This window comes from Sceloporus occidentalis, unplaced genomic scaffold (genome assembly GCF_023333645.1).
Source record: "Sceloporus occidentalis isolate IW3139 unplaced genomic scaffold, rSceOcc1.0.p SCAF_4, whole genome shotgun sequence".
NCBI classification, from domain to species: Eukaryota; Metazoa; Chordata; class Lepidosauria; order Squamata; family Phrynosomatidae; genus Sceloporus; species Sceloporus occidentalis.
Genome location: NW_028316984.1, coordinates 66,292,248 through 66,306,701, shown reverse-complemented (window position 1 = coordinate 66,306,701; position 14,454 = coordinate 66,292,248). Strand labels below are relative to the sequence as shown.

General features: G+C 42.6%; 1 protein-coding gene across 1 annotated transcript in view; it reads left to right on the top strand.

The window, feature by feature from the left end:
* The first annotated feature begins 1,571 nt into the window (after window positions 1–1,571).
* The window catches only part of LOC149313942 (protein mono-ADP-ribosyltransferase PARP14-like), a 53,702-nt gene continuing 40,819 nt past the window's right edge, over window positions 1,572–14,454 (top strand). The window contains exons 1-6 of the mRNA XM_089520200.1: window positions 1,572–1,804; window positions 7,812–7,951; window positions 9,420–9,453; window positions 11,271–11,468; window positions 12,873–13,139; window positions 13,906–14,142. Of these exons, the coding sequence (XP_089376326.1) occupies window positions 1,603–1,804; window positions 7,812–7,951; window positions 9,420–9,453; window positions 11,271–11,468; window positions 12,873–13,139; window positions 13,906–14,142 (1,078 nt within the window). The 5' untranslated portion in view covers window positions 1,572–1,602. The remainder of the gene's footprint in view (window positions 1,805–7,811; window positions 7,952–9,419; window positions 9,454–11,270; window positions 11,469–12,872; window positions 13,140–13,905; window positions 14,143–14,454) is intronic.

The window sequence follows — 14,454 nt, the reverse complement described above, 5'->3', positions numbered from 1 at the left end:
CCATTTTATTATGCCATTGGGACTTGAGCATCTATGGATTTTGGGAGTCCTGGAACCAACCCCTAGTGGATACCAAGGACTCATTGTAAGAGGGAACACAGTGGCTTGGCTGAATCTAGCTGTCTCTCTTGACTCTTTTGGAATTTCCTGGTTCTTTCATAGCTGCCCTCCCCATCCCTAGTCAACCAGTCCTGGATGGGATTACACTGCCACTAAAAGACTGTGTTTGCAACTTGGGGGTGCTCCTGGACTCATCGCTTCAGATGTCAAACCAGATAAATGTGACAGTCAGGAGTGCTTGCTAACAGCTCTGGCTGATACTCCAGCTGTGTCCTTTCCTGGAGCCGGGGGATCTGCAAACTGTGTTACGTGTGCTGGTAACCTCACAACTAGGCTTCTGTAATGCATTCTACATGGGCCTACCCTGGAAACTTCAATTAGTTCAAAACATGGTGGCCAGATTAGTCACTGGAAAAGCTAGAGGTGACCATATAACACATATTCTAAAATCTCTTCACTGGCTGCCCTTTAGTTTCTGGGCACAGTACAAGGTGTTGGTGATGAGCTTTAAAGCCCTTCATGGCCTGGGTCCAGCCTACTTGCGGGATCGCCTTCTTCCATATAATCCACCCAGCACACTTAGGTCCTCTGGGAAAAAACTGATTATAGCCAATAAAGACCAGCTGCCTGCGGTTACCCAGAAGGCCTTTTCATCTGCCGCTCCCAAATTATAGAATGGCCTGTTGGAAGAGGTCTGACATATCACTGATCTTGACGGCTTTAAAAAGGCTGCCAAGACGGATATTTTCCGACAGGCCTTCCCTGAATAATTCACTCAGACACCCGCTAATGTGGACCACCCTCCTGTCTCTGATTGTTTTAATGTTTTAAATGGTATTTTATTACTATTATGTGGGACTTATTATGTTGTTTGTTTAAGGGAGGAAGGGAACAGTTTGTATGTATATTGTATGGATTTTATTATTGTTCAGCCACCTTGATCCTATTGGAGTGGTGGGATAGAAATAAAATATTATTATTATTATTATTATTATTATTATCAATCAGTCTCCTTCTTATCTCTTGGCTGCAGCCTCCCTTCTGATCCTAGGTGGCCATGTCAGTGTCTTCCTTGGTCCTTATTTTTGTTTTCTTTGTGTATGTATTATCCTACTAGAAAGGCCATGACCACCCCCTTCTCCTTCTGTGTCGTGTCTTTTTAGATAGTAAGCCTTAGGGCAGGGAACCGTCCAATTAAGAAGATTGTATGTACAGCGCTGTGTAAATTTACAGCGCTTCATAAATAAAGGTTAATAATAATAATGATGATAATAATGATAATTCAGCACCAGGCCTACCTTTGCACTTACACCTCCCTTGCCCTCTTGTTTGTGTGATCTCTCTCTGGGTCTCCTCCTCTGCAGAGAGAGAGAGAGGCGCGCTTAACTTTGCCCAAATAAGACTCCTGCTGCTGCTGCTGCTGCTGCAGCCAAGTTGGGAGGGAGGAGCTCTCCAGACCAAGAACAGAAAGCGAAAGTGAAAGGGGCTTCCTCTGACTAATATATGAAACAAGAGCCCGCAGCCTCTCCTTTGTAGGACAAGATGGCCGAGGCAGAGAAGGCTAGCCCTGGCTTCCCCGTGATAGTGAGAGGGGACTGGGGGGAGCCTTTCTCCAAAAGCCTGAAATATAAACTCACCTCCTACTTCCAGAGCGCCAAGAGATCCGGGGGAGGAGAGTGCAAGATCCACGTGGATCCTGGCAGCAAAGTGGAGCAGGTCTTGGTGGAGTTTGCAAAGGAGGAAGGTGGGTGTGGACCCAGTTGCTGTTGTTGTTGTGTGCCTTTGTTTCCAACTTACGGAGTTTTCTTGCCAAGTTTTTTTCAGAGGGGGTTTGTTCTGGTCATCCCCTGAGGCTGAGAGAGTGTGACTCGACCAAGGTCGCCCAGGGGGCTTCCATGGCCCAGCCAGGATTCGAACCCTGGCCTCCAGAGCCCCACTCCAACCACAAGGCTACTCTGGGGCCTCCTCCTCCTGATCAGTGGGGCTATGTGGGGAAAGGAAAGCCCTCTTGGGTCATGCAGTGGGTCCCCAAACATTGTGACCAGGTGTCACAGGTGTCAATGTGTAGGGCATTGGAGGAAAATGGAGGACCTGGCCTAAGAAAAGCATCTGTCAGGGGTGCTTCGATGGTGGTTCCTGTTGGGGTTGGATTGGATGGCCTTTGGGGTCTCTTCCACTGCTAGGATTCTGTGACATCACTCCTGTAAATCTGAACTCATCCTTCTTAGTGTTGCTCACAATAGAGGACCTGACCAAACCAAAGCTAAAAACACTCTTGTGAATATGAATTCATGCTTCTTAGTGATGCTCAAAATGGAGGGCATTTTGGAATACTCCTGAAAGAAGATTGAAATGACACGTCCTGGGAAAAACAGGACACTTGGTCACCCTGTTCCTAAACTTTGGTCCTCCAGGGTTTGTGGGTTTTTTTTTACTTCAACTCTCAGAAGCCTCAGCCACTTTGGCCAGTGGTCAGAGATTCTGGGAGCTGAAGTCGAAAACATCTGGATTCTGGAGGAACAGTTTGGGAACCACTGCTTCTGGTGGAATGGAAACTCCCAGCAGAACCAGATGCAACCTAATCCTTTGCATTTCAACATCTACATTGGGTGGTGATGCATTTAGCCTAAAAGGCAGCATCTAAACTGTAGAAATAAAGCAGTTTGACTCCCACCTTAAGTGCGGTGGCTCCATCCTACGAAGTCCTGGGATTTGTCCTTTTACAAGGTCTTTAGCCTCCTCTGCCTAAGAGTGCTGGGTCCCCACCAACCCACAAATCCCAGGATTCTGTAGGGTGGATCCCTGGCAGTTATATCAAACAGCATTTTTTCTACAGCATAGATGCACCTCTGGGCACAATCCAAAGTGGTCGTAATCACTCAAAATATCTCTCAAAACTACACATCCCAGAATATCATAGCATTGAGCCATGGCAGTTAAAGGGGTGTCAAACTGCTTTATTCCTGCAATGTGGATACTCAATAGAAATCCAACACAGCTTGGGTAACCTATGGTCCTTCCAGTGTTGCGCTCTAGTTCGCACAAGACCCTGCCAACCTGGCCAGTAGTGAGCAGTAATACAGGTTGTGGGGGTAGTGGCTGGAGCATTGGACTAGGACTCTGGAGATCAGGGTTTGAATCCTAGCTTGGCCATGAACACCATTGGGTGACCTTGGGAAAATCACACTTTCTCAGCCTAAGAGGATGGCAATGGCAAACTTCTGAGGAAACTAGGCAAGAAAATTCCATTATAAATGCCTTAGGGTTGCCATAAGTTGGAAATGACTCTAAGGCAAACAATACACAATCCCTTATCCAAAATGCTTGGGAGCATAAGTGTTTTGCATTGGAAGGGGGGGGGGGGATTTTTTACTACATACATAGAATCATAGAACCATACAGTTGGAAGAGACCTCATGGTCCAATCCCCATAAAGTGATATCAAGACTGAACACAGAATCCATTTATGTCTTATGTATACCTTATACACATAGCCTAAAGATGATTTTTATATACTATGTTAAATAATTTTTTGCACAAAACAAAGTGTGTGTACATTGAACCATCAAAGGTATTGTTCTCTCAGCCACCCATGAAAAATGTTTTACTTTTTGGAGTATTTCACACTTTCTGTTAAGGGAGACTGTACCTGTACTATAGAATCATCTGAAGGACTAAAGGCTCCTTATCTCTGATCTTGTGGGGTACAGTTGGCCCTCCACATTTGTAGCTTTGACATTTGCAGATTTAATTATTCATGGTTATTATTAATCTCTAGGAATTTCTAGGTCTTCTAGCATGACTGGCAGAAGTTAAGCATAGAGTCACACACTGGAAGACCTAGAAATTCCTAGATAAGGATTTTTAGGTCCTCCAGTGAATTTTCTAATCAACCTCTGCTGGATGTAGGCCACAGAGTTGTGCTAGAGGACCTAGAGATTCCTAGACAGGTGTCCTCTCAGATTAAAAAAAAGAGGCTTTTTATTTACAGTTTTTTCACTTTCATGGGGGCCGTGTGCCCTTAACCCCAACAAATATGGAGGGATTTCCCAACTTTTACAAGACTCAGTGTGTTTCACTTTTTGTTTCTAATATTTTCCTGGAAGCCATCTGATCTACTGGTAACTATACGAATTCACTTCCGCTTCTGGTTTCTAACCCTTTCTCAGAAGCTATATTAGGTTGATCATATCTAGCACCTGATGCTAGCTAGAATTATGCTGATCCTTCCACCAGCTGTTGCCTTTTAGGTATATCAAATATTTTGGTTGCAAGCATACACTTTCATGTTCCTGAGTCCACTTCATTAGATGCATCCCAAAATTTCATAGTTTTAAATGTGCCAGATGACTTTCTTTTTGCTGCAGCAGATTGTCATTGGTATTTCTCTGAAATTTAGGAGTAACCACTGAATCTTATTACTTAATCCTAACTGGAGTAGATCCATTGAATAAAGTGTTGAATAGTGAATCAACATGTAAGTAAATCTAAAGATGTGAAGCCCAGGGGGAAAATTGAAAATTTCAGGAAAAAAGTTTCTTCCTCTCTCCACCTTATTTTTCTAATTTTTTTTAAATTAAAAGGATGATAGAGTATTTTTTTTTTCAGAATGATGAATTAAACGTTTAAGATAAGGTGTTTATATATATTTATGTAGCAGACAGACTTTGATGTAAGAGTCTGTACCAGGGCATGAACCCTTGGCTGCCAGCATGCAGTGACTTTCCGAGAGGAAAAAAATAGTTGTAATCGAGCTATGGTGCTGGTCTCTTGCATTGTGTATGTGTGTGAGGGGAAGCCAGTTTAGCCCACCCCCACCCACCCCTGTAAGATTACTGAGAGGCGTTGATGAACACTATCGAATCATTGTAATTCCTGGTCCTGGTTTCCTTATTTTTTATAGGAGAGACCCTATCACAGCCACAGTAGTTTACCGCATACCACGTAACTGTGGACAAGTCTATATAAGGCCCACCAAACATAGTGTTCAAAAACGAATCAAGGAACATGAGTGACACTGCAGGGTGGGTCAGTCAGAAAAATCAGCAATAGCAGAACACGTTATAAAGCATCGTGGGCATAAAATGCTTTTTCAAAACACTGAAATTCTGGACCGGGGTAGGCAACCTTTTTGAGCCGGGGGCCGGGTTGCTGTCCCTCAGACAACTGGGGGGCCGAAGCCGGGGGTGGAGCTTCCACCCTCCGGGGGCGGAGCTGTACACGGGGGTGGAGCTTCCACCCTCTGGGGCGGAGCTGCATGCCAGGGTGGAGCTTCCACTATCTGGAGGCAGGGCCACATGTCAGGGGTGGAGTTTCCACCCTCCGGGGGCGGAGCCGCATAATAATAACAATATTTGCAAGAAGTGACTAGGCAAGGCCACAAAACAGCAAAAAAATGCATGCCACTGTCTGAACCCAGAAATGTGCAAGCAAGTCCATGTGGGGGGATCTTGCAAAGACAATACCAAGGGATAACAACAATAATAATAGCAGTATTTGCAAGGATGGAAGCTACTAGGCAAGGCCACAAAACAGCAAAAAATGCATGCCACTGTCTCAAAACACAAAGGCACAGGTAGTATAACCCCCCCTCCCCCAATGAACAAACCTCTCACCTGGCTCAGTGGCTGTGGTTCTCTCTCTCTCTTCCCTCTCTTTCTCTCCCTTCCTCCCTCCCTCTCACTCCCACCCTCCCACCCTTTCTCTCTCTCCCTCTCTCCTCATAGAATCATAGAGTTGGAAGAGACCCCAAGGGCCATCCAGTCCAACCCCCTGCCATGCAGGAAATCAGAATCAAAGCATCCCCAAAGGAGCATGGGGGGGGGGTTGCAAAGATAGTAAGGGAGTCACAAAGCATAGGAGAAACATAGAATCATAGAGTTAGAAGAGACCCCAAGGGCCATCCAGTCCAACCCCCTGCCATGCAGGAAATCAGAATCAAAGCATCCCCAAAGGAGCATGGGGGGGGGGGGTTTGCAAAGATACCAAGGGAGAGTAAATCACAGTCACGAAGCAGAGGAAAATACATGCACCAACCAACCTCTTCAGTGGCTCGCTCCGGCTGGCTGGCTGGCTGGCTCTCTTACTTTCACTTTCCTTTTCTCTGCCGCCTCCTCCTTTCCCTCCCCTCCACACTCTTCTATTCATAGAGGGAGGCGGAGAGAGGAGGGCAGAGCTAGGAAAACGGAGCCAGGAGGGCGAAGGGCAGAGAGAGAAGGGAGGAGGGCGGAGCCCATTCGGAGGGCTGGCGCGGCCCTGCAGCCCTGGAACAGGGCTGCAGCAAGCGCCCCGGGCCTCCTAGAGGGGCGCCGCCATTTTAAAAAACAAAATGGCGGCCGGAGCGGCGCCAATTGGCGGCGCAATCGGCGGCAGGGGCGAGCGTGGGCCAGTCCTAGAGGCTTCGCGGGCCGCACATTGCCGATGCCTGTTCTGGACCATGCCAACATCTATCAGGCCAGAGTGCACAGTGAGGCCACTGAAAACCACAAACATGTGGACAACTTCAGCAGGAAAGAAGAAACCCTTAAAGTATTTGGTTATCAGTCCTGAAAAACACCAAAATCAAGACCCAGCAAATGCAAATGAAAACCACCCAGGGTAAGGGGAATTCCCAGTAGACAATGGACCATTAATTAAATAGATACCCTGAGACCTTGCCATTAAACAACAGAACAATGCACAGTTTGTGTATTTTAAATCACTTTCTCTTAACCAATAGTATTTATACCCCACTCTCTTCCAAGCCAGCATTCTCTGAAGATGCCAGCCATGGCTGCTGGCAAAATGTCAGAAATAAACTCTTCTAGAACACGGCTTCATAGCCCAAAAACCTCACAAAAAACTATGGATGCCGGCCATGAAAGCCTTCAACTTCACTTCTGTTGATAGTGCAATATACCAAATGTAATAATTAGATGCCAAGCCAAGTTATACATAATACATTTTATGTTCCTAGTGTAACAAATGGATTTTGAATATTTAAAGGGTGATAATACTTCTGAACATTTTTTTCTGAAAAAACAAGTATTTTTTTCATGGCTTCAAAAGTTCTGGAAATTTTCCACAGTTCAGTACATTCCACTGATTCAACTGATCTTCTTTTGTTCAGGCCATTGTGTTTCAGGGTGGTTTCACACTACATCATTATAGCACTATCATACCACTTTAGCTGTTGTTGTTGTTGTTATATTTATTTGTATCCTGCTCTTATCCCAGAACCTAGGACTCAGAGTGGCTTCACAATGTTTTTTTTTAAAACCGATACAGTTAACAATTAACAATTAAAAATTAAAAACAAATACAATTAAAATAATACAATTAACTATCATGGCTGTACTCTGTGGAATCCTGGGATTTGTAGTTTAGGAAGGGGGATTTAGAATCCTCAGCCAGTGTCTTCCCAAACTACAAACTGCAGTGTGCTAAAGTGGAATCATAGTGCTCTGTCTGTGCAGTGTGAAAGGGCCTTAGATCCACAATCTGCTTCCCTTGAGCAGAAGGCACTACATATAGAAATTTGAGGTATCACAAGATAGCTTTACCTCTTATGCAAACCTGGAAGGTTTGATCAATATCAAAATGGCCTTTTGTCTCATGCTCTGGGAAACTGGTACTACTCAATTTGTGGACTATATGTGTCTATATATGAATTGTATGTCTAATTTGGCACAAGGCCGATTTCTCTATCTGATGTATAGTCTATGCTTGTGTAAGATTTTTTTTAATGATGGTTTCCTTGTTTTGCATTTTAGTCAGACAGAGTGTTCTTAGCAAGAGGCTCCATGAACTTGAAATGTCAAAAAGAAAGAAACTAAAGCTTACAGTCTCCATGCTGACAGAGGAAGCAGCTCCCATTGGGAGTGAACCTGCAAAAGAACCTGATCCAATAACAGTAAATATACTGTACTATTTAAAGTTTTGGCAATTCCACTGTGGAGTATTTTCCCTGGCTAGAATCCCCCTCTCCCTCTGTTCTGCGTCTTAGTAGTCATGGGGGATAAACCTGCATAGAGAATAGCCCTGTCTTTCTGTTTTCCATGTGTATGATTACAGATGTCCAGAAGTGTTGACTCTAATCACAGAATGCTTCTATGATTGCAGAAAACATAATTGGAAAGGTGCAATGCATGTGCCAAAAGTGTTTGTGAAGGGGATGAGGGGGAGGGGGGCATTAGTGTATATGCGCATGCTTACACATGAATGACTGTCAAGCCAATGCTAGATGCAAAAGGCTGTTCTTCCCTGGTCTGGGTTGACTTTCCCAAAGTTGGCAGCCTCCTGATGTGTGGGAGAATAACTACCATCACCTTTAGCCAGAATGCCAAGGGATTGGCTGTGCTAGCTGCGAATGATGCAAGTTATAGTCCAGTACAGATAGATAGCATATGGCAGGGAGGGAGATAACTGTTTTAGATAATGTGTTTTTCAGCGGACTTGTTATTTTTTGGAAGTTTATGGAGGAATGCTCAATGCTAATGGCAGGTAAGCTTCCTTGAGAAATGATTTGCACATGCTAATCCTCCCTTCAAATTTATGGCTGCAAGGGTGGTTTCTAGATTGCTTTTGTGTTTGGTGTGAAGTGCTTGAGTGGTCCACCAGGCCTGGAGAGTACCATGTGTGAACTATGAGTCTTAGAATGTATCCCATAATCCTTTTGCAGCATTTTGGGGATCTTTGGTAGAAGATGAGAGCTTTCATAGTAGTCAGTATGCAGTTTGAAAATTGCTGTTCTCCTCCCAAGTTTGTGTGACTAATATGTAAGGATCATGAGCTCCCTGGCCAGTTGAAACAGACCTTGGCCAATTGAAACAGAGAAAGAACTTGAGTTTGTAATATCTGTATAGGGGGCTATCTTTGACAATCACGCTAACACATACTTTAGCATAACAGGAATGAGCTGCAGGCTCAGGCTCTTCCCCTCATCTGTTCTCCCTCTAGTGCAACTCCAAGGAAAAATTTAGAAATCTTTACTTCCATGTTATCTTAACCATAGTTTATGACTTTGTCTGGATTGACAAAATGTGGCTAACGTTAACTATGATTAGTTTGAAACAAGCAGCTACAATTCCTATGTTATGGAGTTAGTTGGTTAAAATAAACTATAGTTAACATTGATCACAGTTTAGGATTTGGACAAAATGCTAAAATGTAGTTAATGGAAAACAGAAGCAAAAACTTCCGAATTGCTCCTTCTGGCCAGGTAGGAGGAAGAGAAGAAGTGGTGGCAAGAGTGTTCAAATGCTCCCTTCTTCTAATTCATGTCAGTCTAAGCTATGGTTTAGCAGCATGCCTGTCTATGGTTAGTGTATGTCTCTGGAAAGAATTTTGGCTTTCCAATGACCTAACTGTTTTATTTTCAGGATTGCACTGAAGCTAAAGAACCCAAGCTACCTGGTAAGTTGCTTTGAAAAAGCCTAGAAAGCAAAGATCAAACATTTATGTTATATCAATCTTGCAAGTTTATCTTTTTCTCGGAAACACAAAATATTAATCCACTTGTTAAATCCTAGTCACATTTTAGATAGAAGTTGGCCCTGCCAGTTTCAGTTGCATTTAGAATTCCATCTGTACTTGAAACTGAGTGAAGAGTAACTTCTGTTGAAGTTTCTAAGGGGTGAAGCAGACCAGACCAGTGGCTTCTGGCTGCTCCAGCCACAATCAGCCCCTGATCAGCTAGCGACCACATCAACTGCATGGCCTGCTCTGAAAGCGGGCCACTGCTGTGGTCCTGAACAGGCCTCTGGCAAGGAGCACTTTCCCTGCATTCCTTTTTCTGGTGGTTTGGACCACCTTAAGCGGCCCTAGAGCAGCTTCCAGCCAATCCGGGGGGGAGGGGTGCATTGTTTGTACCCCCATCTGTAAAGCTGCCAGAAGCCACTGTTTTTGGCCCATGCGTTTCGAGCCCAAGTCTTAGTTCAGAGTAAACATGGGCAGGAGCACCTGGGCTGTAGTACCATCCTGTTGTGCTCCATTCCATCTTCCCTTACTGGAGAGAGTGAGAAAAGAGGAATATTCACCTTAACCTTGTAACACTTGAGCCAAGAGCTAAAAAGTCACTGGTATCAAGCAAGGTGACAATTGGTTTTTAAAAGAGGTGTATGCGGCCTATAAATCTTGTATAAATTGGAACCAGACTGTTTGAAAGACCAGATTGTATTCTCACTCATACACCTGGTTAATTTTAAAGATTTTTCAGGAAGGCTTTTCTTTCATTCTCTCATGCACATTTGGTGGAAACATGGGAGGATGTTCTTGATAGTAGGAAAACATTCTAGACTAAATTCGATTGGTTTTCCCAACTAGAGTACTTGTGTCAACTACTTAATAGTAAATCAACACTTACATAAACTTCATTGGCTGCATCCACACTGCAGAAATAATCCAGGTTTGACACTACTTTACTTGCCATTGCTCAATACTATGGGATTCTGGGAATTTCAGTTTTGTGAGACATTTAGCCTTCTCTGTCAGAGCTCAGTTTGCCACAACAAACTACAGTTCCCATTATTCCTTAGCATCGATCCATGGAAATTAAAGTGGTATCATACTAGATTATTTCTCCAGTGCAGATGCAGCCATTGAGTCAGTGGATCTACTCCATTTGAGGCTAGCAGCTAGAGTTAGGTCTGTGTACAATGTTAACATCAGGACAGTTTTGTAGGTATGAGTCTGGAAGCAGATGCAGCGAGTAGGTTTTAGCTGTATGTTCCAAGAATGAAAAGATTGGGATGACTCTTCCACAAACATATACATGTGGATGTTGAAATTCCTTAAATAAGTCATACATAAAATGAAGCTTTAATATGAAAAGGACAGCATAAACCAGAAGCCCTCCAAATATTGCTGGACATGCCAGTTCCAGCATTCTTTACCATTGCCTCTACTGGCAAAAGCTGGTGGGAACTGCTTTTGAACAACACCTGGAAGCCATTCCTGGTGTGAACAATTGGCTAGTGTGTTTTCCCTGAACCACTGTAGCTCTTGATGGAAGTCTTATGATATTACTGTTAGAAACCTGGCATAATAATTAGCAGAATTTTAAGAGATAAATGGAATCTTTCAGAGTTATTCCAAGGAGGCACTTCTTTTGTTAGCCAGACTGATCCCTTTTCTGTTTCTGAATTCAAATGTTGCACTTCAGAGAGCTAATTATTCTGTTTTGTTCGGGATTGCTTTGAAAATGCAGGAGAAAACTTTCTTTATTGTTCCAGACAGTCCAGAAAATGTGACAAAGGAGTTGATGACTCAGGAGGTCTTCAGCGTGGTAGTAGTGCCAGCTTTGGGGGAGGAAATCGAGATGGACATTATGGAGTTGTATTTTGAAAATAAGAAGCGCTCTGGTGGGGGTCCCATAAAGTCCTGTGTTAAAGATGGCCAAAAGTTTATCATTACTTTTGAAGATGAAGCAGGTATGTTTTCTAAAGGTTCATTTATCATTGTTGAGGTCCCTGTATTTGGAAAGAAAGTCACATTTCTTTCTGTTTTCTGTTTTTCTAAACTGAGTTTGTCAGTCTCTACTGAAAGGGCTGGTCCTTACACTGTGAGGCGAGCTTTTCTTCCAGCTGATTATTTGATAAATTTAACTATTCCAACATACAGAAAATCATTTACCTTGGCTAAATTCAATGTGTTTCCATCTGCAGTACTGAAGGGAAGATATCATCATGTACCATATTATGAATGCTTGTTCTTGTAAGGCAGAAGAGGTAGAAATTTCAGGACATCTTTTCTTGTATTGCTCTTTCTATTGTAACTTTAAATACTATTTTATTAATCCAGTTTGGCAAAGTATACCTGGAAGATCTGAAGTGTTTTATATTGATTATCTTGTGGCTGACCAGTTTCCTGAGATCACAGCTAAGTTACTTTTTGTGTAGCAGCAATGGCTTGTCACTATAGGAGGCTAATTTAGTATTAAAGGTATTGTCACCCTTTTTTTGTTTTATGTTACTGCATTACACATATTTTATATTGTCATTTTTAATTCTTTTTTTAATACTGCATTCTGTTCCATTATTTTACTGTGTTTATTTTGTTCATTTTCTCCCCCTTCCCCATCATTGACTGAAATAAATAAATAATGGCACAGTGGCAACCGTGTGGATATCCATCCTGTTGATGATTCCAACTCAAATGGTTTGTCACAGGCTGTTTTAAAATGCTACTAAGTGGTCATGTGATCATATGAATAAATTTTCAGAACGTAACAACTTGTCAGTTGGATATAAAAGACATTGTGGCTTTTTGTTACAACAATGAGGCTAAGGATTCATAGAGGAATGTCTGCTGTTGTGCTTCCCTTCCTTTGGATTAACCAATAGCCTTGCTAGGTTGCAGCATGTGACCTACAAAATAAAGGAATCCACACTTCCAGGTTTACCAGCATATCATCAGCTTTTTTCTGTGAGACAGAGATGGGGGATCATGAAGCCCTCCAGGAGTTTTTGGGCTGCAGTTCTCAGCCTTCCTTACCCTTTCCTGTGCTGGCTAGAGCCAGTGGAAGTTGCAGTCCAACAGTATCTAAAAGGTCACAAGATTCCAACTCTTGCTCTAAGGAATACATTTTTTTCTTTTTAGTCTGTCACTTTCTACTTTGAGTTATCATAACAAAAATACCAAGATCAGCATAAGTACTCTGTCCAAATTATTAGCTAGAAATTTGCAATTGGTTGTGATCTTCAGTAAACCAGTATGGTATAAGAAAAGTGTAGATCAGGAAAAATTGCCCAGGATCATAAGACTTTGCTGGCTGGATGATGGTGTGTTCAGGTTTCTGGAACTTTACAATTCTCACTGTCCTTCTTTCTAACCAGATGCTCAAGACGTTCTACAAAAAAAGAATCATGTAATAAAGAAAATTGCTCTTCATGTCAGCAAGTACCAGCCAGAAATCATTCAGGAGCAGCCACAAATGTCTCAATCACTAGTTGTTGTTGAGCATTTGCAAGAAACCACAGCACAGTGCACACTAAATCTATTGGTAGAGAATGTCAGTGATTTATCAGAAGATGACAAAGATTTCAGTGTTGAAATGGTACCTGAGAGGAATGCTGCTGTAATCTCTTTTGACAAGCGTGTTGGTAAGAGGGAATTGATGATGGGAGATGAATCAGATGATGAAACATCAATGCCGGGATTTGTTTCTTTCCTGCTTGGAGCAAGGCTTATTGTACCCACTGGCTCATTATTATCCTTGCATACACATAGGTTGTATTGAGGGAAAAGCTGACCATGGTCAGCATTTGGAACAGTTAGATTTTTGGATACAGCTCTCAGAATAGTACAGTTTTCATGGCCATTTGCCAAGCTGGCTGGGGGATTCTGAGAATTGCAGTCCCAAAACCTGGCATTTCCAGACTGGCTATGCTCTATGTAAGCAGACTCTGGATTTACTATAGGTATTGCACAGTACATATACTATATGTACAACAGCCAAACTGTTGTTTCCAATTGCAATTGAATTGGGTAAGGGAAGGTTTATTGTGTTTTGAAGAACTGCGTTTCTCTAAAAGAGCACATGGGAAGGCCCTTTGAGATTACTAGAACTGTTTCTATGACTAGGCTACTTAGATTTCATGCTTTCTCACAGAAAACTTTCCAGCTCAATCCCTGGCATCTCTAGGTAGGGATGGGAATCTAGTGTGGATAGTACTGAGCTAGTTGGATCAGTGGTTTGGCTTAGTGTTAGGCAGCATTTCATGCTCCACCCAACAAAGGAGGTATAACTTGACATTTTTTAAAGAAAAAGACAAATACTGTTAAATGGTACATTGCATGTTGTAATTGGGACCTAAGTGTCCTAAAGTGCTTGATGTTCTTTTAAAAATTGTGTTTTTTTAAAAATAGAAATAGACCAGTTTATCCAAGCATTCAACAACTACCATGTTACTAAGGATCTAAACATTTCTGCACGTGTTCTGGAGGTGACTAAAACCATTCTGGTAGAAAACATCCCCCCTGGCATCTCTAGAGAGTACATTGTTATCTATTTTGAAAGCAAGAAGTATGGAGGTGGTCCTGTATTGAATTCCATTTATATTCCTGAAGAGAATTCTGCTCGGGTTACATTTCAGAATGCCGAAGGTAATGTGTGTTGCTGAACCTGAACTTTAGAACTTTAGTGTTAATGCCAATATATTAAGATGTTAAACTGAAAAATTATTTTATTAATGTTAATGGTCCACACATTAAGTTACCTACAGTAAATCATGAGTAACATGTTGGCTGAGATTATGCATCATCAGATATAACTGCAATGCTGGAGGTCTGTCATATGTCTCATGACGCCAGCCTCCAAGAGACAACTTTTTCAGCCAGGCAGTATCCCAATTGGAGAGTTTCCAAGGTGCTGCAGGATGGGGCACTGGGAAATGACATCCAGAGCACTTTCCCGTT